Raw genomic sequence first — 26,534 nt, forward strand, 5'->3', positions numbered from 1 at the left:
AAATTAAGGATGTATGATCGAGAGTGCAAGGAAAATAAAAGTAACTACCGTTGTAAACCAAGTCCCTTTTCATGGCCAGAAGGCTGAAAGATAAATTGTTATTATTATTATTATTATTATTAATTACATCATTGCTCATGATGGTAACTTTTTGCCGAAGAACATTATTAGAGACATTATTGAGCGGATCTTCTTAAATCATTTGCAACGAAAATTGCAAAACCATCTGACCATTGGTTATAGGAATTTGTAATATGTATATATATGTACGTATATATTGATAAAATAGTATATAGTCTGTCCAACGATATGAAGTAGTGAAAATAAACAAAATTTGATTGCTGTCAATAGTTATAGTCTCAGCAATTAAATGTTGTTTACGTTTATTATCTCGTCTCGCTGGATAGACTATACCATGGTCGTACATGCAAGTCTTGAAACTGCCGTGCTGAGGAACCCACGGTTGTACATGCAAATCTTGAAATTTCCGTGGGAGTGATGTCACAATTATGTGGCGACCTGCGCTTCTCAAAATCGCCACCAACGGCGCTACCACAGAGTAGTCAGTACAATAGAAGACACAAGATCATTATTTTGCTCCCTCTTAAGCCAATTTTAACTATAAATAGAATTGTTTATGCATAAATAATGCATACCTACTTATGAAGCACTATAAAAATTATAAAGAATTCGCTTGAATTCCATCACGCGTTACTTGGTTGAAATTGTTTTGACTACTCGACATTAGCGCCCGGTGTATGATTGACAATACAAAAAATTTTCTATCCTCAAATTTGGAACTACTTCTACTTACGGTGTAAAATCTATTACACTGTGTTCCCACCACAGGAGTTTCCAGACCTGTGTATGCGACCGTGGAATATATCAACTTACTATGGGACTATACACACATACATATAACATGTAATGTACTACCTAGCGCTACCTTACTGTTTGTGACAAGATGTATCACATTAGTCATATGTCACATGTGATATTTAAACTGTGAAATGAAAATATGAAACATTTTTTGTTGTATGTATCGTATATTTTAAAATATAATTGAACATGGTGTCATATTCATCAATTAATTTAGTAGATTCAATAATCGACGAGGTGGCATTAGAAGGTTTGGATGGTATTACTATAGAAGGTTAGTATAAATATTGTTATTTACTATAATATATGTACATAATCTTTTTATTTTGTGAAAGTAAAAAATTCTCGGAAAATATATACATATTAATTTAGTGTTTTTATATTACCTATCACGTCTAATTTCTAAACTTTCATAAATATTATTTTTTAAATAAAAGTGAGTTAAACTTTATTTTAAATAAATAAATTTAATAAATATATTTTGTAATTTATAAATTTTTTCATTTCAGCACTATGGTTACGTTTAGCTCATCGACTTCACAATCCTTTACCATTCCCAATCTCATTTATGACTCAGATGTGGTCAATATGTGTACAGATCAGAGAATTTACATTTTACAAATTAGAAACTCCAAGGGAACCACTTGTAATTTTCGATCGCTATCAGTTTGTGGATCCTGATTTAGGTATCATATTGGAACCAGTAAGTATCTTGACCAAAATTTGAATAAACTACTAAATTATCAGACTTCTAAAAAATTAATACATTTGAATAGGAAAATGTACCTCCAGATATTTATCCACATTGTCCTGTGAATGATGTTGCAAATGGTATTAAAGGATCTTGTTCTACTTATAATACTCGGGAAGATATCACAGGAATTGTAAGAAATCTTAGCTTAGAAGAAGTTACTAAAAGATATGGACAAAAATTAGTTATTGTTGCATCACAATGTGCTAGAAATCATGCCCTAATGGGAGATGAAATATCTCCAATACTTGAATTAAATATAAAACAGTATTGTTTTCTAGAAAGAGTAGGTAGATCACGATATCATGGCGAAGTTACTCAGGGAAAACTTAGTCTCAATGCACTAAAAGAAGATTCTAAAAGCTTATTTTATCTTCGAAAATTTTTACTACGTTATAAGCTAATAACGAAACAAATACATCATCAGAAAAGTGATAATTATGGTTGTAATGGAAGTCTGTTACATCTTCCAAGGTTCTTTGTTGAAAGAAAACCAAAAATGATTTTCTTGGCAGAAGAAGTTATTAAAATTCTTAAATCAAAACCCAATTATGTTGCAGAATATGACGAGATAAAACGTAAACTGCAAATTGAAAAAGCATTAAGCAAATTGTTTAAAACTTCATTTTTCCAAAAAGTTGTGAAAACAGATATTAGAATACCATATAGAACTTTATATCCTAAAGCATCACCAGAAGAATGGCAGCAGAAAAATGATTCTACAAAAGAAAAGAAAATTAAAGTAGCACAGTTATTACTGCCAAATATTAATATCCTTGAAGCGTGGAATAAAGATGAAATACAAGATGAAGATGAATCTCAAGAGATAAATATCTCAAATCATAGATATGGTGTGCCATATTTGAAACAAGCAAATACAATAATTGAAGATAATAGAATTGATGGTGTATGCCAAGGAAGTTTGGCTAAAATAATGGGATTAACGAAATTACAATCACGAACGATTTTGCGAAACATAGTTAAAACGAATATTGTTGCTACTTATATGAGTGACATTGGTAGACAAAGGCTTGCAAAATATGTATCGAAAAGGTATGAGAAAGCTAGTAAGCTAAGTAAACAGTTTGAGAAAGAAATGCATAAAATTAAAGAACTTACAAAGCAAATTACGACTGAAAGTGATAGCTTGGAAAAGACTAAACCGATTATAAAGCAAGAAGAAAATACTGTTAATAATGATGAAAAGGAGAGTGTAGAAAAGGTGGTTGAATCTGATACTGTTCTTAAGGATGACCTACCAGACAAAAGGTCGTACACTGACAGAGTAGAATTACAAAAAAGGTTTTATGTTGTTAATCGTATATTATATAAATATCGTATAACAAAACGTCCAAATAGATATAAATGCATTTTCTCTAACTACTTATTGGATAAAATTAATAAAGTTCAAATGAAAAAAGAAACTTCATACTCTAATAATATGTTACTACAAATTTCTGAATTATCAAAGAATGAAAAAACAGTAGCTGCATGTAAAAATATAAAAGTTGATATAAAAGTTTTTAAATCAACAAATGAAGAAAAACCAGAAAATGAAATAGATGGATTTATGGAAGATATACAAAATAGTGAGAAGAAGAGTGTAACAAATATTACATATAGAATATTGCGAAGAGCTAATATGATTATGGAATCAGTTAAAAAACATCGAATCATTGATGATATGACAAAGTTAATGAAGGTAATATAATATAAGTAATTATGTAATATGTTTGTTTTTTAGTCATTTTTATTAATCGCTTCTCATTTAATTTTAGATGATATACGAGGAAGAAGATAAAGAAGGGTATGATGTAAAAATCGATAAAAAATCGTTAGTAAGATTGCTACAAAAGCTTGCAAAAGATAATTTAGTGAAATATATAAAAATAACTCTGAGTGGAAATGGTAAAGAGAAACATTTAACATATATATGTGATCCAAGCATTGATGTTAATGGTACCATTATTCAGTCAACTGTGGAACAAGCAAAATTGAAATTCTTTTTCATGACTTCTCAAAAACCTAAATCGTCTCTGAAACATACAGAAAATACAACAAAATTTGTATTAAACAAAGATGTTAATGATGCACACAAATTTGAAACTGAACAATCTCCATTTCGACAATCTACAATACTACCAACAAATTCTAGATTTAATTCCAGAATATCAAGAAAATACGGATATAGTCCAAAATTTCTTCGTATGAAAGTATTACATATCTTTTTATTTTATTTGGTTTATGAACATCCTGGTGATCAAACTCTTTCAAAAGCAGAACAAATACAAATTTTACGAGATAATGATTTTAACATTACAGAAGAATTAACAGAGGAATTCAGTACGATTTATACTAAAGATGTTAGCTGGAAAATGTTTGTTCCGCCTTTGCCACAATATAATGGTTGGCCTCGAGGATGGATATTAATGTGTGATTTTCTTTTACGACTTCCTTTATCGATATTCTTGAAGATTCATTACGTTTCATTTACAATACCAGAAATAGATAAATATATAAATCATCCCATTCGGAAACATTATTTAGTTAGAGATTTACCAGTTGATATTCGAAATTCTTTGTTCTATGCACGGAAGTATGTATTCCACATTCATGAAACTGTAACAAGATTATGTTATATTGGATTGGTACAGTTTGGACCACAAAAATTAAAAGATAAAGATCAAGTATTTATTTACGTGAATCGTCGTACAGAATTAATGGATACGACTTCTTCTGCTCCTAGTTATCATGTAATTGAAGATAAACAGTATCTCATAATCAAATATAACTTTACTGAAATTCAGGTAGTTGAGAAATACTGGTATGATATGTGGAATACATGTATGAACACGCCTTTAGGCACACGACTTGTTGTTCAAGGAAAAGATATAGTGTTAGAGGATTTGAATAAGAAAGTTGATATGATTCAATCAGTGGCAACTCGCACTCCAGAAGAAGCTGTCAAATTTGATACTGGCAAAGTACCTGGAGATCACAAAGGTGCTGCTGGAACAGATTCAGCATGTTTTGCTTATCTTAAAAGAAATTGGAATTGGGGTTTCTCTAATGTTGGAGTCCAGCAGAAAAGGAAACAGCAGAATATAGTTTATGAAAGAGATTCGTATCTTTCTAAAATAAAGGCAAAACCTTTTAGATTTACTGAATTTTCTGGTTTAAAAACAGTATCTGGGCCTCCTTCTTTAAGTGCAACAGAATTCAAAAAAAAGGTACAAACTAAAAATAATGAAAATTTGGATCAGCAGAACAAATATGAAGCGTTGTCGTATCAGCGAAGCACGAAGCAAAAATCCTATGTTAGAAGAGTGCAGCCTCGTAAATGTAGTAGTAAAAGACGAACAAAGTATGACGAGGTTGATTATCGAGCATTGCAACGGATGCACAAATTACGAGTAAACTGGGAACCATACGAGGATAAGATTTTGCTTGTTTGTAAGGTCGCTATGGTATATTTTTGTCCAAATCCACGTAAACAAGTAATAACATTTTCTACAGTAAGAGACGTGCTACGGTCATATTCATACAGTTCACATAACAAAACGTCAAAAGCTTGTCAACGACGACTTTTATATATGCTCAGACAACAACGAAACGTTGATACTGTTGCTTTAGGAGTTGAAGAACTCAAACAGAATTTTTTCCTTAAAAAGCGATTTGGTGGTATTGTGAATAAACTCAAAGAAGGACATAAAAACTCACCTGAATATGAGACGCAAGTTACAGAGGCGTTCAAATCACTTGTCGCCTACATTGCAAAAAAGTATTATGATATTTCAGATGTTGGATCTAAGGAACCATTGCCTGTACCAAAAACAGTGCAAGAATTTAATTTATTTTACAAAGTTGTACATCCTACAAAACCATTCTATAATCGCGGTTTCACAAAAGATATTCGAAATATCAATGACATACACTCTGCAGTCGTAAATTCTGTCATTAATAGTTCCATGTGTTGTGGAAAAGATAGAAGATCCTGGACATATCAATTATTTAAAATATATCAACAATATCCTGACATGTTGTTAAGAAATGCTTTGACAAAAATTCACAGTGATCAAATGGTTACCATTAAAAAGAATCACTTGCCTAATATAAGAAAACATGGTAATTATATGCCGATGAGTAGTTCTCAGTATCAATTAAGTAATAGTTATATATATAAATTTCATACTAAATGGCCATATGCTTTATTCAAAGAAACATATGATGTTTTCTATAAACTTAGTAATTGGTATTGTCATAATGAAATGAATGATCAAAGCAAAACATCAGATAATTTTAATGGCATTGAAATATTCTCGATTACTGGTGGTTTAATAGGAGCGATACATGATTATATTGTACAAGATCAAATAGATTTTGATATTGAAATACCTGATCAGGTTATAATGCTTGATCCTAGATTAAAAGAAAAAGATGAAACATACTTTAGAATAGCTAAACGATATCAAGATGTATTGGCTAATTTAGATAATTTGAAATTTATAAAAGAATTTTCTTTGCAAAACAGTGGTGCAATGATTGATCTTGAAAAGCATGACGACAAAAACTTTGATGCCCATACTGCTACTTTACATTGTAATGATGTACATAATGTTGATGGAAAATCAGATAAAGATGGTTTCTCGGATTTAGATACAGAGAAGAACACACAGTTACAAGAATTTGAAGGTGAGAAAACAAATTTCGAAAATTCGAAACCTTTTACTGATTGTGACGAAATAAATTTCAATACTGATAAGGAGAACGGTCGTAATGTAATTGATGACGAACAAAATATAATTAAATTTCAAGATGGAATTAAAATTGTGTTAAACAAAGACGATGTCGAGCGTTCAACACTTTGCGATCAGGATTCAATGATGGAAACAGAAGAAGATAAAATATGTACTGTCGATAATCCTAAAATAGATAGTGAGGTGCAAGTAAGAGATACTGTACAAGTAAGAGAAAATGTATATAAACTGCCTGAATTTGAAAATATGATTCATGTACAACATAATCCTGTATTATTATTGGAAAGTACAAGTAGTAAAGATGAAGATAAAGCGTTAAATATTGAAAATTCATCTTCATTCCATTTAGACCTACAATTGAATACGGACAAAGAAAATAAATTAATTACGTCTGAGAGAAAAAGGCAAAGGAATGATAATGAAGACATGTTTGATTTAGGTAAACCTGCTCAAAAGAAGAAAATATTAGATTGTAAAATTGTAGATGCAGAAGAGAATGAAGAAGCATTACAAAGAAATGATGTCATTTTGATTGAAATATCAAATAAAACACAAAATGAAAATTCAAGAGAACATTCCACAAATGAAACAATTGAAATTAATGATGCAAAATCTAGTAACGAACAATATATTTCGAATAATGAACGTGAAATTTCATTACAACCAAAAAAGGGCAGTGGAAATGGTTTTACACTTGTTAGTGATATCCTAAAAAATATTCCAACAGAACAGAGTTATTTGAATTCATACTGCAAGATTGATGATTCAGATGTACACAAGCGGTACACTCGTATAGCTTTATTGCGAATGAGAGAAGAATTAAGCGAACTCACAGTAGCAGATAGTCATCATGCACATGAATATTTTGTCGTAAATATGTTCAAAGTTTATTATTCTTTATATCGATCAAACTCACAAAAAATTGACAAAACTGAAGTCTTTAAAGATCTATCAATGCCCTCAGATCTATTACCTTTAAGACTAAATGCTATAAATGACTTAATACAAGAAATAAATAAATTTGCAGTTTACCCTAGAGATGGTATTTCATATTCTGATTTCAAAAAAAATTTGCCCAATAATTGTTCAGTGGATTTGAACAATATGGAAGCAATTTTTAAATTTGTATGTGATAAAAAAGAACTTGGAGCTACTATCCAAGAGTTGATAGTAAGTAAAAATATATCTACATTTTATTTTAAAACAAATAGAATTTGCATCTTAGAAATAAAGTATTTTATATTAGTTAATTATTGTCTTATTCATTTTGATAGGATGAATTTGAAGATACATTAGGGGAAAATTTATACCAAATCGTTTCTTTTCTTACCAATAATCATCTATTCCTGCGGTCCGGTGTAACTACGGTTCGATATGTACATCATCGTTATGCTGATTCTTGGCTAATACATTCATATAAAATAAGCCGTCTTGAAAAAGAATCGCTTATGCCAATGCCTAAAGGAACTGTATATGTGACAGAATCTGGAGAAGCATTAAACACAGATAATGATATAAATACGATAGAAGAAACCAAACAAAATCTTACTATACCATTAGAAAATGAATCATCCAAAATTGCTGATGAAAATATAGTTGAAGAAAATATTCAGTCAGAGACAAAAGACAATAATGAAAATAAAAATGAAGATTCTACTAGAGATACATCTAGTCATAGCGATGAAGAATACAACACAGAGATGAAGAAAAGGATGTCAAGAAAGAGGATTAAATTAATACCTCAGAAAGATAAATCTAAAACTGTGAAACAATTAGATTCAAAGTAAATGAAGTTATACAATGAAAGTTAAAATTTATTAAACTCAAACTTATTCTTTCCAATATTTATTTTAAATATAATCAAGTTATTCAAGATTTTAGAGTAGATGATATATAAATATGCCTCATTTATGTTTCAGTAACAAACAAGAAATAAAGGTAGCTATAAAACCATGGATTCGAGTAGATGGTGTTTTAAATCGTAGGGTACTTGATCGTATGTTGGGATCAATTTTGTCATACTGTTTAACACATCCGGGTATATCGTTATCAAAAATACAAAATAGATTTGTCCCTGCTCTGCAACCATATCATACACGAGAATTAGTCGAGGTAGGTTATATCTTTCTTAGTACTCATATATCACTACATAATTTTGCCTTTCTGCTTTCTATGATAAAATTTTTATAATGTTATGTTTATGAGGTAGTTGTGTTGGTTTTATAGTAGAATATTGTTCATATTTATGCGTATAATTATGGAAACATTTTATGTAGTTTGTATTTCTATTAAATTTTATAAAATTTATTTTTTTGAGAGATATTTGATATATTCTTTGCAGATATTGATAAAGTTGGGTTGCTTGGACAAAATACTCTTGAAAAAACCACATGTAACATTATTTTCAAAGCCATCACAAGTTAAACCAAGTAAGTACATATTGCTGTTTTAAAAATAACGTTTCTTCTTTAGCTTTACTTCCTTTCAGAGTCATTAAATATGGCTGTTTAATGTATTTAAATTGTATATTTATATTTTTTATATAGCTTGTTAAAAATGTATAGATTTTTAAAATTAAACAATATTTTCATTAGTATATTAAATACAAATTCAATTGATTTATTTATTATTTTTTTCTAGAGATTGTAAATAATGATTGGGCTATTGATGAAGATATTTTCGTTGAACCTACAAATGGAGCAATGTTAAAATTCGGAATATTTTTAAGCACTAAAATGTATAGTACAGATTTTATTACATAACTAGTAAAATGAAATTATTGAAGTTTAAAACACAGATTAGACTGATATATTACACATAGAATTTTTATTTTGTAATAACAACTTTAGTTATTACTAATTTGTTAATTTATTGGTAATGGAACATTTATTCCAATGAAGTTACATCGTTATTTTTTATTTTTCTATTTAAATATAATAATCATGAAATATTTAAGTATCTAATATTTAAAATAAATAATGTATTTAGTGTGCAAAATATTATTTTTTATGTTTATAGATAAATGATTTTAACATTAAACGTACTTATTTTTTCTAATAAGAAAATTAGAAAATATACAGATAAAAGGATCATATTTATTTTATGATTATATAATATTACATTTTATATTAACCCTTTGCACTCAAGAACTTTTTCGAACGGGCGTAGTAGCTACTCCAAATGATTTAGCGTATACGTAACGCGTGTCTTACAGTTAGCGTAAAATGATTTTATATACAAATTAACTTAAAAAAACATTATATTCTAATAGTTTATCTATATTTACATTTTCGAAAATATGATTTTGTAATATTAATTTCTGTATTTTTTTGTATGGTAATTAGCATTCACCAAGATTGCATTCTTGAATATAATTGATCTCATTTTTCAACAGTTCAAAATTAAGTTTATCTTCAATTGAGTTAATTTCACTTTCATAAACCATTTTTTTAGGGTTTCTAAGCTATAATACTTTTGCCATGGTCGTTGAATCCGATCTAACGTCGGAGACGTTGTCAGAATAATAGTTTCGGAGAAACTAATTCGCCACAAGAATTGCAGTACGGAACGCCGTGGCGACTGAGAGTCGCTTCTCGAGTGCAAAGGGTTTTAAATGTAACTAAATTATATAAGTAATATATATTTTATGTTATGCTATACATGTATATAAAAAATTCAAAGCTAGCAATAATATTAATGATTAATAAAAATACAAAATATCTATAAAATATGTAATTCTAATAACCAGTTATAATAATTGTACACCAGTAGCCATATTTTCATATTATGTAATAAAATCGTAAAAGAATTTAATAAATACATAAATTAAGATTAACATAACAGGTACTTATTTAAACCAATTATTTTGAATAAAAAATATTTTTTCTATTTTTGTTAGAAAATATAATCGGAAGATAATGTGATAATTATGATATAATGTTTGCTATGTTAAAAAATATTTATATTAATCATGTAAATATATTTTTATCTCAAATTTTAATTGTGGTAATTTTTTAATAATAAATGTATCACTTTTTGGTGTAATAACATTATTAGCATAAGTACATTATAATGTACTTATATAGACTTACATGATATAACAATAACAATATACAGTAAAATATGGGTACAATACAACATATCTTTATAAAAGTTATTATTACAAATTATAAATGCATAATAATTGTAAATGAATGTGTTATAACTTTATATATTATACAAAGTTTATGTTATCACCCTGATTTACACCAAAACTGTTATCTGTAAAATGATTTGGGTTAAAGTTGTATGGTTCCAAAAATCAAATAAATATTTTCTAGGTGTAAGTATAGGTAATTTTCAAAGATGAATGGGAACATATGTTCTTTTTTTGTTTAATTAATCATATGCTTCTTAAAAATATTTTTTATATAGAATTGTATTAGATTTTTTTTTAATAGAACTTTTTAATAGAAATAGTTTACAAGAAAAATAAAATTATGAAATGAGGATTTTCTTACTAATGTTGACTATATTTATAGGAGGGTTTCGACATAACGATTATTTACGTAATGACATTTTCTAAATCAATAGAATGTCTTTATATCGATCATTGTAGCATAACGTAGTTAGCTGTTCTAAGTAAAATTAACAACAATTTTCGGGGAACAACTTTTATGGAGAAACAGTATATAATATGGACAACATAAAAGGTGTTTTTGAGTAATTACAAATAGAGTACTATACCGATGAATGTAACGACGTATATGAATATTTTTATTATTTCTAGTAATGAAGAAAAATATTAAATTGTTGATATAAGAAGTTTAAAGTTTTAGGATATTATGAGATATCTTTTTTATTCAAAATCAAAGTTACAGAATGATTCAGTTCCTTTAAATTTCAAATGAATCATGAATCAGTCTTAATAACAGTGGTTTTGTGTAAAATAAAATAGGATATATTTTAAAAGAATTTAATAATATAATCGGAATGATAAATTTCGCAGCAGTTAAATTATTATTAGTTTTAATAAATTTGGGCAGAGTACAAAAGCTTGATTTTAATATGTAAATATTTTTAAATCATTTTGACTTTATTTGAAACAAATTTTTAAATTGATTTTCACTAATCGCAAGAGTGATCGCGCAAATAGTAATGAATGATTTTATTTGTATGTGTAATTTTGGATAAGAAATTACAAAAATTGTTTGTCAGATTTTTATCTTAAGAGACATAGTATCTAATAAGTAGTGTTAATGTATTGAGTTTGGAAAGTATGCCATCAACTTCTGAAAACCAGATCAAGGATGGAACTATTAAATAAATTAGTAATCAACATTTGTATTTATTCATATGATCTATGACATGTATATTCATAATTACTATGAATTCATAAAACAATTGTACAACATTTGTAACAATACTTTTAACAACGCCTAAATTTCTGAAAAATTATATTCAGTTTATGTTACAAAATAAATATTTTATTTGTGCTTTTGGTTACGTATAATTTTATATTAGTACCTCGTATGCATTTACAATTTTTTAAGTTACATATGCAAGCTTCATATAAGTTTGAAATAAGAGTCTCAGTTTCTTTTAAATATTTATATAATTTTAATTTACATAAACGTATATAAAAACATTGATTTTTCATGCACAACGTATTGCTAGACGTATAAATTTAGAATTTTGATATAAGATGATTTAATGACATACGTCATAATATACATATATTATATTAATGTATGTAATATGTATTATAGTGTATATATGTATATTACAATGTATATGTAGTACAAATAAGCACAACTCCAACCCAGAAAAATAAATAACGTTCATTTCTTTTTTAAATAAAAAATATTTCATTCTGACTTTAATGCGACGTATTTTGTATCTTATATATGTATTGAGAATTCTAAAAAGTATAAATTTATATAAAAATTATATATAAAAAATAATAATAATGTGAAATTATACAATTTAATTACTGCTACAATTTACCCCAGTACAAAGCAATTTTTTGATTTAACATAATGAAGATGGAAAACCTCTTCACTTCATACATAAAGAGTTGCAGCAAAAATTGTTCCCATGAGATTTCTTTTTAATACAGGACAGAATTTAAAAACGAACTTTTCCTTGTTGTATCTGGTCATAAATTTCGGTAGTCAACAATTGGTATCCAGATTTTTCGTTTAAATAATATAATTTATCTCCTATCCTATTTGGATTGTATCCTTCATCTACAAGATCTTTTTTTTTCAATTTGAATGTGCCTGAAATAGTGATTAAAAATGGCCTTTCTAAGTTAGAATGGTTTAAGCTTATAATATTTAATTCATAAAATAGTAAGAGTACAGTTTGCATAACGAATTGTATTATTTTTCAAGATATGAATGAAAAATTAATATAAAAATAAAAATATTTATAAAAGATATTATACAAGCAATTAATTGTATAATTTAAGTATAATTTTGAAACAGTTAAAGTAACATTCATAAATAACAAAAGATTAATTTACGACTATTGATAAAGGTGATTTTAATATGATTATCAAATGAGTTTAATAGAGATATGTATACAAAAATACCTGTGAGATCAATTTTCGATAAAATCCTAATAAATCTAGGTACCGCGTAAGTTGCTAAATGTTCCTTTAAATCAACTGATAATTTATTAATGTCTAGCGTAGCTTTTTCATCATATATTGCTGCCATTCCAGCTTTACCTTCAAGGCCTGGAATCTATCGAAAAATTGTATGGAAATATAATTAAATCTATAAACTCATAGCGTAGAAATAAAGAGTATTTAAAACTTATTAAATTCCATATGTAATATATATACTATGTAATATATATATATATATATATAATATATATAATATTTATATATAATATATATATATAAGACATATATAACAAATATTCTTTATTAAAAAATAATAGAATAACTATTATAGAATATTATTTTTAATATTTTATTTACCTCAACTCCATATACAATGCAATCTTTATAACTAACAACATTACTGATAATAGCTTCAACTTCAGATGTAGACACATTTTCTCCTTTCCATCTAAAGGTATCACCTGTTCTATCCTTAAAGTACAAATTACCAAATTCATCTGCTATTAAAATATCACCTGCAAGAAAGAAATGAACAAAATTTAGATGACTATTTGTATTAGTAGTTTATATTATTTATTGTATTCTAATGGAACAGTTACAATAAAGAAATGTAACGCAGAAATATTAAATAGCTTCGCTTAACAAATTTTACATTCTACAATTAAGTTAGAATAAATTTATACCAGATATAAATGCTGAATCGCCTTTGGTAAATACATCATAAACTATTTTTTTTTCTGATGCTTTCTGATCTACATAACCCAAATATGCTCTGAATGGATTGTTTGGTATAATTTTTCCAATAAAAACACCTGGTTCATCTGAAAATGATATAAGAAATTGTAAGGCGAAAAAAAAGATAGTTTCATTACAATTCAAAATGTGAGGTGAACGGTTTAATTTATATTTAACGAAAATACTTACTTGGTTTACACAATTGACATAAACCTTTTTCATTTCTTACAGGTTCTCCATCAGCATTGACTTTTATAATAGAAATAGGATAAACTGATGGAACAATTCGAGATACAAAACCAATAGCTCCAACAGTATTGTCGATGTTTACTAGAAAAATAGGATATAAAATATTAATATCATACAATTACTACAGACATTAATAAAATATTTAACTACTTTTTATAAATTATATATCTTTTTTAATCGTGTGAGTATATGCATATTTTTACAAACGTACATTATACAACGTATAAAAATTCTGTTATTTATTATTCATGATTAGATTTATTACTATTATTCATTACTATATTTAAAACTGCAATTCATTAAATATTTCATTGGATAAAGCAAATTATTTATTAAGAATAATAAAAAGTTAATCACTCGATTGATCATTCAGTACACAAAATAGTCGTAAATTTCAATATATTTTTATTAACGATTGGTATAGATAATAGGAATTCCTACCTATATTAGCGTTGCCTTCTGTTGCTCCATAGAATTCAGCAATTTGTGAAATATTAAATCGCTCTACGAATTCGCGCCATATTTGTGGTCTCAAACCGTTTCCAAACATCACCCTAATTTTGTGTTGCTTGTCTTCCGGTTTTGGAGGTACAGCTAAAATATATCTACACATTTCTCCAATATATTGACCAACCTAAAAGTTAATTATATCTATTGGCTTTCATATTCGTATTTCTTCAAGGATTAATTCTTTTTTTCAATAAATATCGCAGTGAAATTTAAATTTATTTTCTTTCAATAACGATAGAAAAAAGTTAAAAGCATAGAACTTACTGTACAATTATATTTGATGCATTCAGCGAAATAAGCGCTTGCTGAGAATTTTTTTCTAATTACAACTGTTGCACCATGAAGAAGAGCTGCGCCAACAGCCATTACACCACCTGCAGTGTGATACAATGGCAATGGTGTATAAATTCTATCCGAACTCTTAAACTTTGCCAACATAAATATACCAGTTGCCATAAACATAAACCTAGAACGAATTAGAAAATCAATTAAATAGCATTAATTATAATTTATGAGAATTTTAATATTTTTTACCTAGAATTGGTAATAACTGCTGCTTTTGGAAGACCAGTTGTGCCACTGGTGAAAATATATACTAGTTGATCATGGTAAGCACCTTTTTCTTCAAAAACTGGCGCAGCCGAAGAAACGTTGGTCATAAGAGTATCCAAGTCATTGTCATTTAATTTTGATGTCTTTGAATTTGGTAAACTACCGATTCTATATAATGGAAACTTTGGGTCCAAAGAATCTATAATATCTGATATAGCTAAAACAATTAATAATTATAAGATAATTATAAATTAATAAATATAAAATAAATGTTTTTAATAAATATAAAAGTTTTCCAAACGAGGTAAAATTAATTAAGAATTTTCGACTAAAACAATTTCTTTTACACGATGATTCAAACATATTCTGAATATGATTTTTTTATCATAATAAAATTATACTTCTGATTGTACTTCAAAAAGTACATATTTCATTAATTTTATTATCGGAAGTTTACAATAAAAGTATGAATGACATTTCTATAATTCTTTTAGTTTGTAATTTTCCGTATAAGATATTTTCATATTTTATACAATCAACATTTTTTTTATTCTTGTTAGAGAAAGGATACGTGTGAAAATCTGAACATCGTAAAATTTCATAATTTTTATATCAATAGTAAGCACGAGCAAGAGAGTAAGCAAGAGTACAATGTCTGACAATAAACGATCTGCTTCTCCTTATGTTTCTATGCATACTGGGTTTTCCTCTTACATCATAATTGTACTGATTTAATTATAACTTGTTATACCTTGTCATATGTTCTAATAAGTTCAGTGCATTAAAAGTTACATTGAAGCAAAGTTCATCGGATCTAAGAAATTTTAAAATTACTCATTAAAAATACCCACTTCTATTTATTTAAATGTATATTTAAGTATATTTATGTAGTCTGTTTTTAATGTAATAAAAGATAATCTAATTTATGATTTTTAAATATAGTTTTGAATCTAAGTATAGTTTATACTTGAATTAGGAAAATTTATATGTATGTATGTACTAACATATTCAAAAAAATTGTTATTAGAATCTTTGTGCAATTAATTTACCAGAGATGGAAATTATTTAGGTCTGAGATGGTTTTACTTGTAGTAAAATATACTATAATTTTGTTGTACAAAATCACGTGTCCACTTATCTTCATCTTCAAATCTCCGAAGTGTCAGGTTTTATAAATATTTATTTAGACTTGTAGTTTTGGCGATTTTGAATGTAACTTTATTTTAATTCATTTTTTTCTACCGATAATAATATTAACGTAAATCGACAAACACTGTATATGAAAATAGATATAAACAATAAAATAACTCTAATAGAAAGATTAATGTAAGAATAATTTTTAAAAATTAATAAGAGAGCACAAAATGTGATCTGCAAAGTTTTGTAGAATACATATCATACAGTATATCTAAATTGTTTATAATTATGTTATTATAATGAAAGATTATTTCTTAATCTGCAAGAAGTTTCTGTAGAGTATCCTCGCAATCTTTATAACGATAAACATCCTTAAGAATTCTATTCGAATCATTGGCATTGAAATTTTCCAAGTAATAATTCTTATCAATAATTTCACAAACATAACTGAAGTTTATCGACAATAACGATAAATGTAGTAGCCACTAGCGTTATGCAATCGTTCATAAAATAGAACTCAAGTCCAATCGGTTACGACACGCAACCGAACACCCAATTTTCTTTCATTCTGGGATAGTTAGTTCTATTTCCTATTATTGCTTCAATCATTGTAACCAGAGTTATTAGCTTAAAGGATCCACACGCAATGAAAAATAAATACATATTTCATTCTCAAACGAAGGGGTGACAAATTATAGAAATTTGTACGAACAACAAAATTATTTTAAAGATATACGTATTAATTTATGGTATGTGTGATAAATTATATCTCAAATGTAAACTACGACAAGCATAATGCTTAATTCTCTATTTGATTTTAAATTCTAAATTTTCCAATTTCTGCAATTTTTCCCAAAAAGTATATATATTATAAACGTAAATGAATTATGCATTTAGAATGATTATTTTTGAATATAATTTAAAATGATTACGAATTTAGGCTTTCCTTTGATTCAATTAATAAACCTTGCCCAAATTTATATCCATATATCGAGCAATACTTAGATAATGTTATTTAAAGAGATAAAAGTGATTTTGAATTTTTATTGAAGAAAAAGAATTTTTAATATTGCACTTTGTTGCCAATTCAGTCATAAATAAACACTCTTGTTTGTGATATTTTCTTGTTAGATTATCAGAAATATCTGTACGATGTAAAAATAAGGTGTTAAAATGAAAATACAGATAAGTGGAGGAATTGGAGATTAATAAGAACATAAACTAAACAAGTCATTACAAACTAATCAATCAAATCATATCGACTTGAAAATAATTATAATGATAACTGATAGATATGATGAATGGAGAACAAGAGAAATCTTTATCAAACAAAATATTTCATAATTAGCCATAATTACATAAATCTTCTTTTGTCATTTTCTTCATTAAACTTATATATTAACTTATAGATTATTTAAATATTTTATTAAATGTAACTGTGCGAACAGAATTTAAGAAAAAGAACCATAAATTAGATATTAAATTTAAATATTCATGGTTGAGTACCGGCAAACCCTCTGTCGTGAATTATTAATAAATAATAACTAACGAATAAAATTCTACTTATACGAAACGCACTATTTAGCGTATACTTGGCCATGTGCATATTTTATACTGTTAACCCTTTCACTACGTCAATGTTGGCCCCGTTTGTGGCTTCAATATACAAGACAGTTCAATCGTGAGGCTATACTTTGTCGTAAACAGAATGTAACAACATGTAAATTATTATTCATGTTATTTCCAGTCAATGTGTAACGAATTATAAATAAATAAATAGTGACATTTTAAAAATTATTTATTACTGTAGTTTTATGTGAAAAATTTCTAAATAATTATTTATAATTATTTATAATTATTTATAAACATTACATTAAAAATTTTACAATACCAAAGTTATTATTGTATACTATACACGATGAGAAAGCCTTAGAAGGTTTTAATTAGAACCGTTCCTAAAAAGTTTGTAAACTAGAAACAATTACAAATAAGTAACGTTATAAGGAAAAATATCTAAAAATTCATTTCTATGTAATATCACATGGATTGGGTTATTAAGCAGATAAAATGATAGCTATTTTCCCAAAGTCATTGCAGATATGAACCTGAAATTTTCAGGTGTTAAATGAAGCAAAACGGCTAATCTTTTTAGGGTGTAAGGTATTGTGGAGGTGAATTTCTTAAGGATGAAAAGGATGCTGGCCCCATCTTTTTTAAATGGGATGGAATATTAATTTTCCGATATTCGAATAAATGTTATCAAACCTAACAATCTTTATATAAAGCATGTTTTTTTCATTTTACATAGCTAAAGAGTACAGTGGAAAATAAATTTACGGTAGTGGAGATCCGTGAAGATGTCGAAAGATATCAAAGGCCTATCTTTTTATTACTGTAAAACTTCACGATTCTTAAGGAATGAATATAAATGAATCAATCGAAATCAAAGGATCGAAAGGTAAACATTACTTTTGAATAAATAAAACTTTAGTTTTAATTTTAAAAATAATTTTTGTTACGCTTACCATCAGTGAAATCTGCTCCATAAATAAGAGCTTGACACTTGGACACATTGATGCTATGCTGAAGAGCAGTTTTACGAAGGTTGGTGTTAAGAAGTGGTATTATTACTCCCAGTTTACTCAGACCAAGCCAAAGGGCAATGAATTCCACCCGATTCTCCAGAAGTATGCCAATGATATCGCCTTTACGATATCCGTATGTTTTGAATATCGTTGCGACTTTATTACTATAATCCTCTACCTGAAAAATATTTTATTGAATTTTATTAGTCTGGGTAACATGTGTATAAAAAATAAAGGAAAAAAGAAATATGAAAATTTTCAAATGTTACAAATGTCGTATCATAATGTATATCTGACATTTGTGTATATTTTTAAATACTAGCACTCACAAGTGTCCTGACAATTTCGCCAATTTATAGTAATAATACATGAATGTTAGTAAAGCGTATAACTTAATGACAAGCTAATAATCAAAAGTCAATACTTATCGTCTCTTTATAGGAATTTAATTATTTTGTTTAAAGATTAATGATTGTTCAACCATTTGCATTTTTACGTTATTACTGTATAGATGTAACTGCTCATTTATGGACAAAAGAAAAGTATGCATTTAACTATGTAACGGTAACAACTTTACCAGCCATAGCGAAACATTCTGAACTACTATACTTATACCCTTAGACATAACTATTACCATTAAAAAATTAGTATTCAGGTATTTTTATCTGAAGTCTAATATTATAACTAGACAAGTAGGTAAAGACTTATGCTATAGATGATAGACATACATATATAATATATATAATAGTTAAGAGTTGTGGAAAAGTGCTGGACAGTAGATATGGAATATCTGTAATAAAAGAAATGTCTGTTATCAGCAATGGAACTTTGTAGCTTTAGAAATTTTAGACATTTATCATAGTTATCTGTAATGAAAATTATCTATATTAATATATGAATTCTTATATCATAACTTCTTAAATGTCATTAATTAAATAATGACTTCTGAAGTTAAAGGTTACATCATATGACGAAAATTATATCTCTATATATAAGTGAGAGTGTAATTATAAGATAATTTTATCTTTAGCATAGAATTTGTAGTATGTAGTATCTTTTAGGAAGGGTTCAATAACCCATGAGTTAAAGTATTTTAGATTTATTAAATCATAAAAGTTATCCAATTTTCTGAACGGAAAGGAAATGAGTCATATTTTACGTTATTCATCTCATCCCGGCTTATTTATAAGAGCTATGTACATCCTCTCGCATTTTTATTATTATAGCTGTTATCAGTGAGGTTGGCAAGTTGTCCTTTCGCGTTACATTTTTTTATATCATGCAAATATAAACGATTGAATTATCATTAAAATAATCTAATTAAATAATTTACTAAATAGTTAAATAATATGTAGTATTATTATAAAGTATAACTAATATGTACGAAAAAAATAAAAATTGAAAATTAGAATAATGAAACATATAATTTTTTACCAATTATTCCTTTTATGACGCCTGCTTTTGCAATTTGAAACTCAATCGTGCCGAATATTAATATATATAATATAATAATTATAATAAAATAATACAAAAGTTGTCAAATACTAATTAGAAGAAAAGGATGATAATAAGGAGACTGAATAAACTACATTTATGTTAACAGATATTTTTGAGTTTCTTTTTGAGGAAGGATGATTAAGAATTTTGATAAAATTTACCTGTTGATACGTCCATTCTTGATCTTCAAAAATGAAACAAACTTTATTTGGATGTCGACTAACATGTTGTCGAAATACATCGGCGATGCTTCTGTTCTTCCTCTCGTGACTGCGGATAATCCAAAGAACTTTTATATACCGTGTTATAGCTCTGAAAAAGTTAAAAATGTTTACGTTAAAATCATTCATCAATACATATATATATATATATGTATATTAAAAAATTTTTTAAGATTCCGCTTATCAATCATAAAATATATTTTTAAACTTCATGAAAAGTGTCTATACTGAAAAATAAGTCTCCACTTTTTAAAATTTATAAATTTTTTTGAAACTTTCTAACAAATAAATTCATTTGAAGAAAATGAAATGCATTACGAAAACAAAAATAGAGAACATGATTATCGATACTTAGTTGCGTATTTCGTAGTGAGAAATACAGTGGAGAAGATATTGTCAATGGTTGATATCATTATTCTTTTATCCTGGCCCTCAATCGATACCACATTCCGACATTTTGTAATTAATTGTAAAAATATTAATTAATCACTACAGTGATCTCTTATTTTGCTCATAAATGTATCTTGTTTAAGAATATACGTATTCGAAATATTAGCAATTAAATATTTTGAGTAGCTCAAACAGTTAATGCAAATATATTAGTGTATTGTATTATTTTATTACATTTATTATTTTCAATTTACATGCATAATTAATATATATGTATATGTAACACTATATGTAAATTAAACAACGAACTTACAACTCAATTGAATTGTACTGTCATCCTTATATAAGAAACCGAGATTTGTTCACTAAACAAATAACGTAATTTGTTAACACCTAATGCACATATTGAAAAAACGGCAACAGTAGAAAATGAAAAGTGGTTGTTAGCAAATTCTTGTTAGGTAAAGAAATATGCATATTACATAATGCACGTTTCATACATTTTTCACTTGATCTTAGTAATTATGCGTGATGACGAACAAATGTTTTGCATTGGAAATACCAGTATTAAAGCCAGTTTTTGTAAGTTTTATAAATATGTAAACATATTCTTATGTTATCAATATAATTACGTTTAGAAAAAGACACAACTATGGAATCATCATTGTATAGCGTCAACTGTGAAAGTTATACGATAGCAAGGATTCAGGTGATTGATGATTATCTTTATATTATACAATAAGAAATATATATATTTATTGTAGGAAAAAATCAATTAATTGTAATTATTTGATTTTAATTAGAATCTAATCTATAATTCAAATTGGATTAATATTTCGCTGTAATAGATCTTTTAAGTAATCATTCAAGTAATTATAATAACTAATAGTAACCAATTATAATTAACATTATGAACTGTAAGTAGGTATACATCAACGCATTATATTTTAAAAGCATCGTATGCAACATAAACTTTGGATTATCTGCTTCTTTTAACATTTTCCCTACAAATCGATCCGAAAAATATTCGGACACAAGTATAATTTGAATTACATTCAAAATTTCAGAATGAATCGTAGAAGTAAAAGTACGTTTTTGATACCAATTATATTTATATCAGATAAATGTGCTAGCCGTCTGATTTAAATGTCACTAAGAACTGGAGCGCCATGGCGTGCCAATCCAAACCTATTCCCCTGCAGCTTTCATGCCTTTGACCCCGTCAAAATTTGAAAAGTCGCAGGTTTCCCTCGAAAACAAGCGAAAGGAGCTGTCAGAGATTGGTTACGATCTCAGTTACAGGATTTGCTCAAAGTACAACGTATTGGTACCTCGGTTGGTGGTTCACAGGGGATATCATCCAAGTATGACACGAGCCAAAAATATTCGACACATACTTTGTTATCGACAATCTGCCACATTTATGGAGTGAATCTTTTATTTCTAATATTACTCGAGATACTTCAGAAAATATATTTTCAATCCCAACTTTAAGAGCTTGCTAAAAATATGGATAAAAATTGCTGATAAAAGAAACATACAGGTAGAATATTTTTGGCTGCACTAAACATCTGTAAAGTTTTATCAAAATTATTCTGTCACACTTGGGATCTATGATACTGTTTATGAGGATTTCTTTTAACTGGCGTCAACAACGTCTGTTCTAGACGCTACGAACTTTTTGAACACACTTTATAGTGGAAGTACTCATAAATATGAAGGAAACTTAATCTAACTAGTACTAGTACTAGTACTATGAACTTTGTGTGTGTAAAGCCAAGTATGCGAAAGATATAAGCAGGTATGTGTGAGTTACAGAAAATATTGTATTTTATTATTTATTTTGCGATGTAAATAATAGATTAAGAGGATTTAAATAAAAAAAAAAGTAAAAGAATTTAAGCTACCAACAATTTTAATGTACGCTGTGACGATTGAATTGTAACATGAATCAAACCTGCATGCACCTTAAAGAAAATTGAAGTGCTTGGTTGGTTCAATGGACCAGTTAAAGCAACGAGAGAAATTTGTATGCTACGCACGTCATTTTAAAGTATTTATCGCTGATCAATACTAGATTCTATGCAATTACCTGCATAATGTACACGTGCATGTAGTCAGTTAATGATGATAAAGATATCTAGAAACTCGAGGATCAATTTCACATACGTATAATCGTTATATCGCGAACATAATATTTGAATAAGATAAAGAAATTCATTAAATATTACGTTTGAAGCATTTTCTGTTTTAAGCGTAAATATTTATATTTGAGTCGGAATTTTCCCAGATATAGTTTGTAGTATATCTTTAATATACTGCGTGTTTTTAAAAAATAGTGCATAGATACTGTAAAGCTCTATATTTTTGTTCATATTATATTAAATATTTATTTAATAGTTTTATTTAATGATCTACAGAATCAATTAAATAATAAAACTTATTATTTTAGATTTATTGTCATTAACATTCAGTGCCTTCAGTGAAAATGACTAATGTAAGCAAAAAAGAAAAAGAAATATATTATCAGTTTTTTTTAGAAAATGGCAATCAGTCATGGAATTATTTAGGTAATCTGCAAACTGTGACCGATAATAAAACACAACGTTATAAGCAGACAAACTTATTGTAGAAATAACATCAGATTCTTGTACTACATGAAATTCAAACAAATGTTATAATACACGGTTTCAAAATGTCAAAAATTGAAAAATGCGATACAGAATTATAGATAAACGTCATAAAATGAAATAAAATGTGGGCACGTAATAAAATCAAATATTATATGTAAATTTGAGAAATATTTTTAGAAACCTAAGTTACTTTAGATGTTATATGTTACATTATATTATATATTATATTTTTTATAAATACAATTATATATAATTGCCTGAATCAAATAGTAATTTTTTTAACCTTCAAGTATTGCTGACGCAGATTGTCCAAAGCAGTATAGGCAGAGAAGTGAGTGTGTAAAATCATAAATAAATTATTTATGAAATTTTAAATGTAACTTGACACGTGTAGGTATATTGCACACTTGCTAGTGAATTTGAATATTGAATTTTTCGAGTTATCACTATGAAAAAGTTTTTTAGAATTCTTTATAATGTATAAACTAACAATAATAAAAACAATGTTCAGTCCTGTTCTCCATTATAGTCGCTAATAAATTTGATTAACAAAATAACAACTTGCCAATTTTAATTAATAAAATTATCGATTGTGGTATTTCCACCTTTTGAAAAATGAATGTTTTTGAGTTATATCACTTTTGAAGCAAGATATATCTGGTGCATGTATTAAGAAATCAAACTGCATGCTATGCATATATATAAGTTCGTCGCTCGTCAATGAAGGGTTAATCTCGAATGACCTTGAACGATGTTATGTCATGTGTCGTTGAACTCGTCTTCATAAACGCTTTCATGAGCTATAAAATTGAATTGTGAAAGTTCGTCTCATACTATTCCAGAAAAAAACAGAATAAGTTATTCGAATTGAAAATTCCCTATACATTTTGGATATTGATATAAAATAAAAATGTTAGAGATAGTCAAACTCTACTTTTGTTCGATATATTTAATATTTGCAAAAATTATACTGAACATTTATAATTTTTATATTACATAACACAATATCGAAATCATAAATTTATAAAATGTGCCTAATCAAATGAATATTTCGAAACGCGAGTTTTAGATAATATGGTTAAAAAACTCACTCACTTATGTATTCGTAAGAGATTTTGTTGAATAAACTCTTTAATAAAAATACGACATAAATGGAAGAGGTGAAATATTGCGATATAATTAACTTCATAGTTTCATCTTTTACAAATTATATAATCAAATTAATTTATTTCTGGATATGGTATTTCCAGAAACGTTTACCAGAAGAATATGTACGTCATTCATTATGCTCTTTTTCCTAGTACTGACGACACTTTTATATCGTGAATATGTTAAAAACATATTTTCATTTCTGTATTAAATTTTCATATCGATAATGAATGTTCATTACCGGAATACATATAGGTTCTCCACAATTTTATTTATATGTATATAAAATATTTATTTTAAGAGTAGATGATATATTCCCAAAAACTCGATTAAGATATTAAGAATAAATAGAATAATGATGTGCATTTCAGACAGGAAGTTAACTAAATTCACTGTAGAAAGAGATCATGTAATAGAAGCATGATCGATGTTATCGCAAATGTTCATAAATAGTACCAGTTTTACGTAATATAATATAAACCACATCCTATAATATGTTGCACTTAAACTATGATCCATGGTGCCAGTAACGTTTTCTTTAAGAGAAAGCCAATCTCCCTCAACGATCTAATCGCAAATTGTTTATCAGTGATAATACGTACACGATTGTGATTTTAGCTGCATACTGCTATCATGGAAAGTCCATGGAAATGATTCTGTTAAAAATAATATTATTGTTACATAATAATTTAAATATAGTTAAGTCCTATATACCATGCTGTATTATTACTTGTTACAAACAGATCATGATTCTAATCGTATCTTTTTGGAAAAACAGAAATAGGTATATTATTTTACATAATGATAGATAAGATTGTACTCATGAAATTAGAAATTATTGTCAATGATCTTTGAATAAAGAACTTTTTAACAGTCAAAATTACAATATAATTCATATCAACTTATCCAGGATAATAGAATTAGATACTATAACATTAATTCAATTCGGTTCATTTATTTTCAATTTTTTCATTTGATTAGCATTTGTCCATGCTCGTATTTACAAAAAATGAACAGCGAATACTATTCATTGAGGATGCTTTACTTTACTCCGATATTGTTCATTTAGGGCATTGTAAAAATATAATGCAATGTTACATTACAGATATAAATATAAAATAAACTGTTTTAAAAATATAATATAGACTTATAATGTAAAACTTTCAATATAAAATATAAATTTAATACAAATTTACTGTACAGTATAGCTAATGACATAAACAATTATTTTTATGTTTTTAAATACTTTTCCTATTTTGCAATATTTTCATATTTCTTCCTGTATTTATAATTAAATTGATAGATCTGCGTTTTATTGTTATGAACTTTGTAAATCCGTAGGCAATGAAAAGTAGTTTACTTTATATAAAACTAGTCGTATTCTTATAGAAATTTAAATATAATAGATTCATGAATAATTCTGAAAAATTATAATCGTATGGGTTCAGATACATTTCAACTTTGATCTGGATTGTATTCGATAAATAGAACTTTTTTATATCAAATTCAGGAAATAAAAAAAAGACAAATGAACAGTTCGAGTGCCTATAATTTACTGTTAGAAATTTGTCGATTAAAAGATCAATTAAAAAAAGAATTTCCAGTTTATAGTGCACAGTGTAAATATAGTTAATAGTAGGTCATAATGCGATATAACAAAGTGATTTAACGGAATATATATACTGATAACACATTTTTAATCAGCAAAACGAAAAAGTAAGTAATAGTATTTCATTTTGTTATATCATTATATGTGTATAGCTTGGAAAAAATTATATTAGTTATCATTATCACCTGATTTGTTACACTTCTCAATTAAGATATATAAACCTAACGATATATAAATATCGACTTAAATTGCATTATCTCTGAATTT

At 27.0% G+C, this 26,534-nt stretch overlaps 2 protein-coding genes across 2 annotated transcripts in view; one reads left to right on the top strand and one right to left on the bottom strand.

The window, feature by feature from the left end:
• Positions 1–494: 494 nt before the first annotated feature.
• Positions 495–9,780, top strand: LOC132905627 (general transcription factor 3C polypeptide 1). Its single transcript, XM_060957112.1, has 8 exons — positions 495–1,153; positions 1,389–1,582; positions 1,656–3,332; positions 3,409–7,557; positions 7,662–8,170; positions 8,307–8,499; positions 8,729–8,816; positions 9,028–9,780. The coding sequence occupies exons 1-8, from the start codon at positions 1,069–1,071 to the stop codon at positions 9,147–9,149; spliced, it is 7,017 nt and encodes a 2,338-aa protein (XP_060813095.1). The 5' UTR covers positions 495–1,068; the 3' UTR covers positions 9,150–9,780.
• A 1,913-nt stretch (positions 9,781–11,693) lies between these two features.
• Positions 11,694–26,534, bottom strand: part of LOC132905630 (long-chain fatty acid transport protein 4) — a 29,921-nt gene continuing 15,080 nt past the window's right edge. Inside the window, exons 4-13 of the mRNA XM_060957125.1 lie at positions 20,427–20,577; positions 18,709–18,946; positions 15,029–15,263; positions 14,759–14,960; positions 14,426–14,618; positions 13,925–14,065; positions 13,684–13,821; positions 13,358–13,515; positions 12,962–13,115; positions 11,694–12,647 (exon numbers count right to left, since the gene is read on the bottom strand). Coding sequence (XP_060813108.1) covers positions 12,493–12,647; positions 12,962–13,115; positions 13,358–13,515; positions 13,684–13,821; positions 13,925–14,065; positions 14,426–14,618; positions 14,759–14,960; positions 15,029–15,263; positions 18,709–18,946; positions 20,427–20,577 — 1,765 coding nt within the window. The 3' untranslated portion in view covers positions 11,694–12,492. The remainder of the gene's footprint in view (positions 12,648–12,961; positions 13,116–13,357; positions 13,516–13,683; positions 13,822–13,924; positions 14,066–14,425; positions 14,619–14,758; positions 14,961–15,028; positions 15,264–18,708; positions 18,947–20,426; positions 20,578–26,534) is intronic.

The sequence above is a fragment of the Bombus pascuorum genome, chromosome 3 (genome assembly GCF_905332965.1).
Source record: "Bombus pascuorum chromosome 3, iyBomPasc1.1, whole genome shotgun sequence".
Lineage (NCBI taxonomy): Eukaryota > Metazoa > Arthropoda > Insecta > Hymenoptera > Apidae > Bombus > Bombus pascuorum.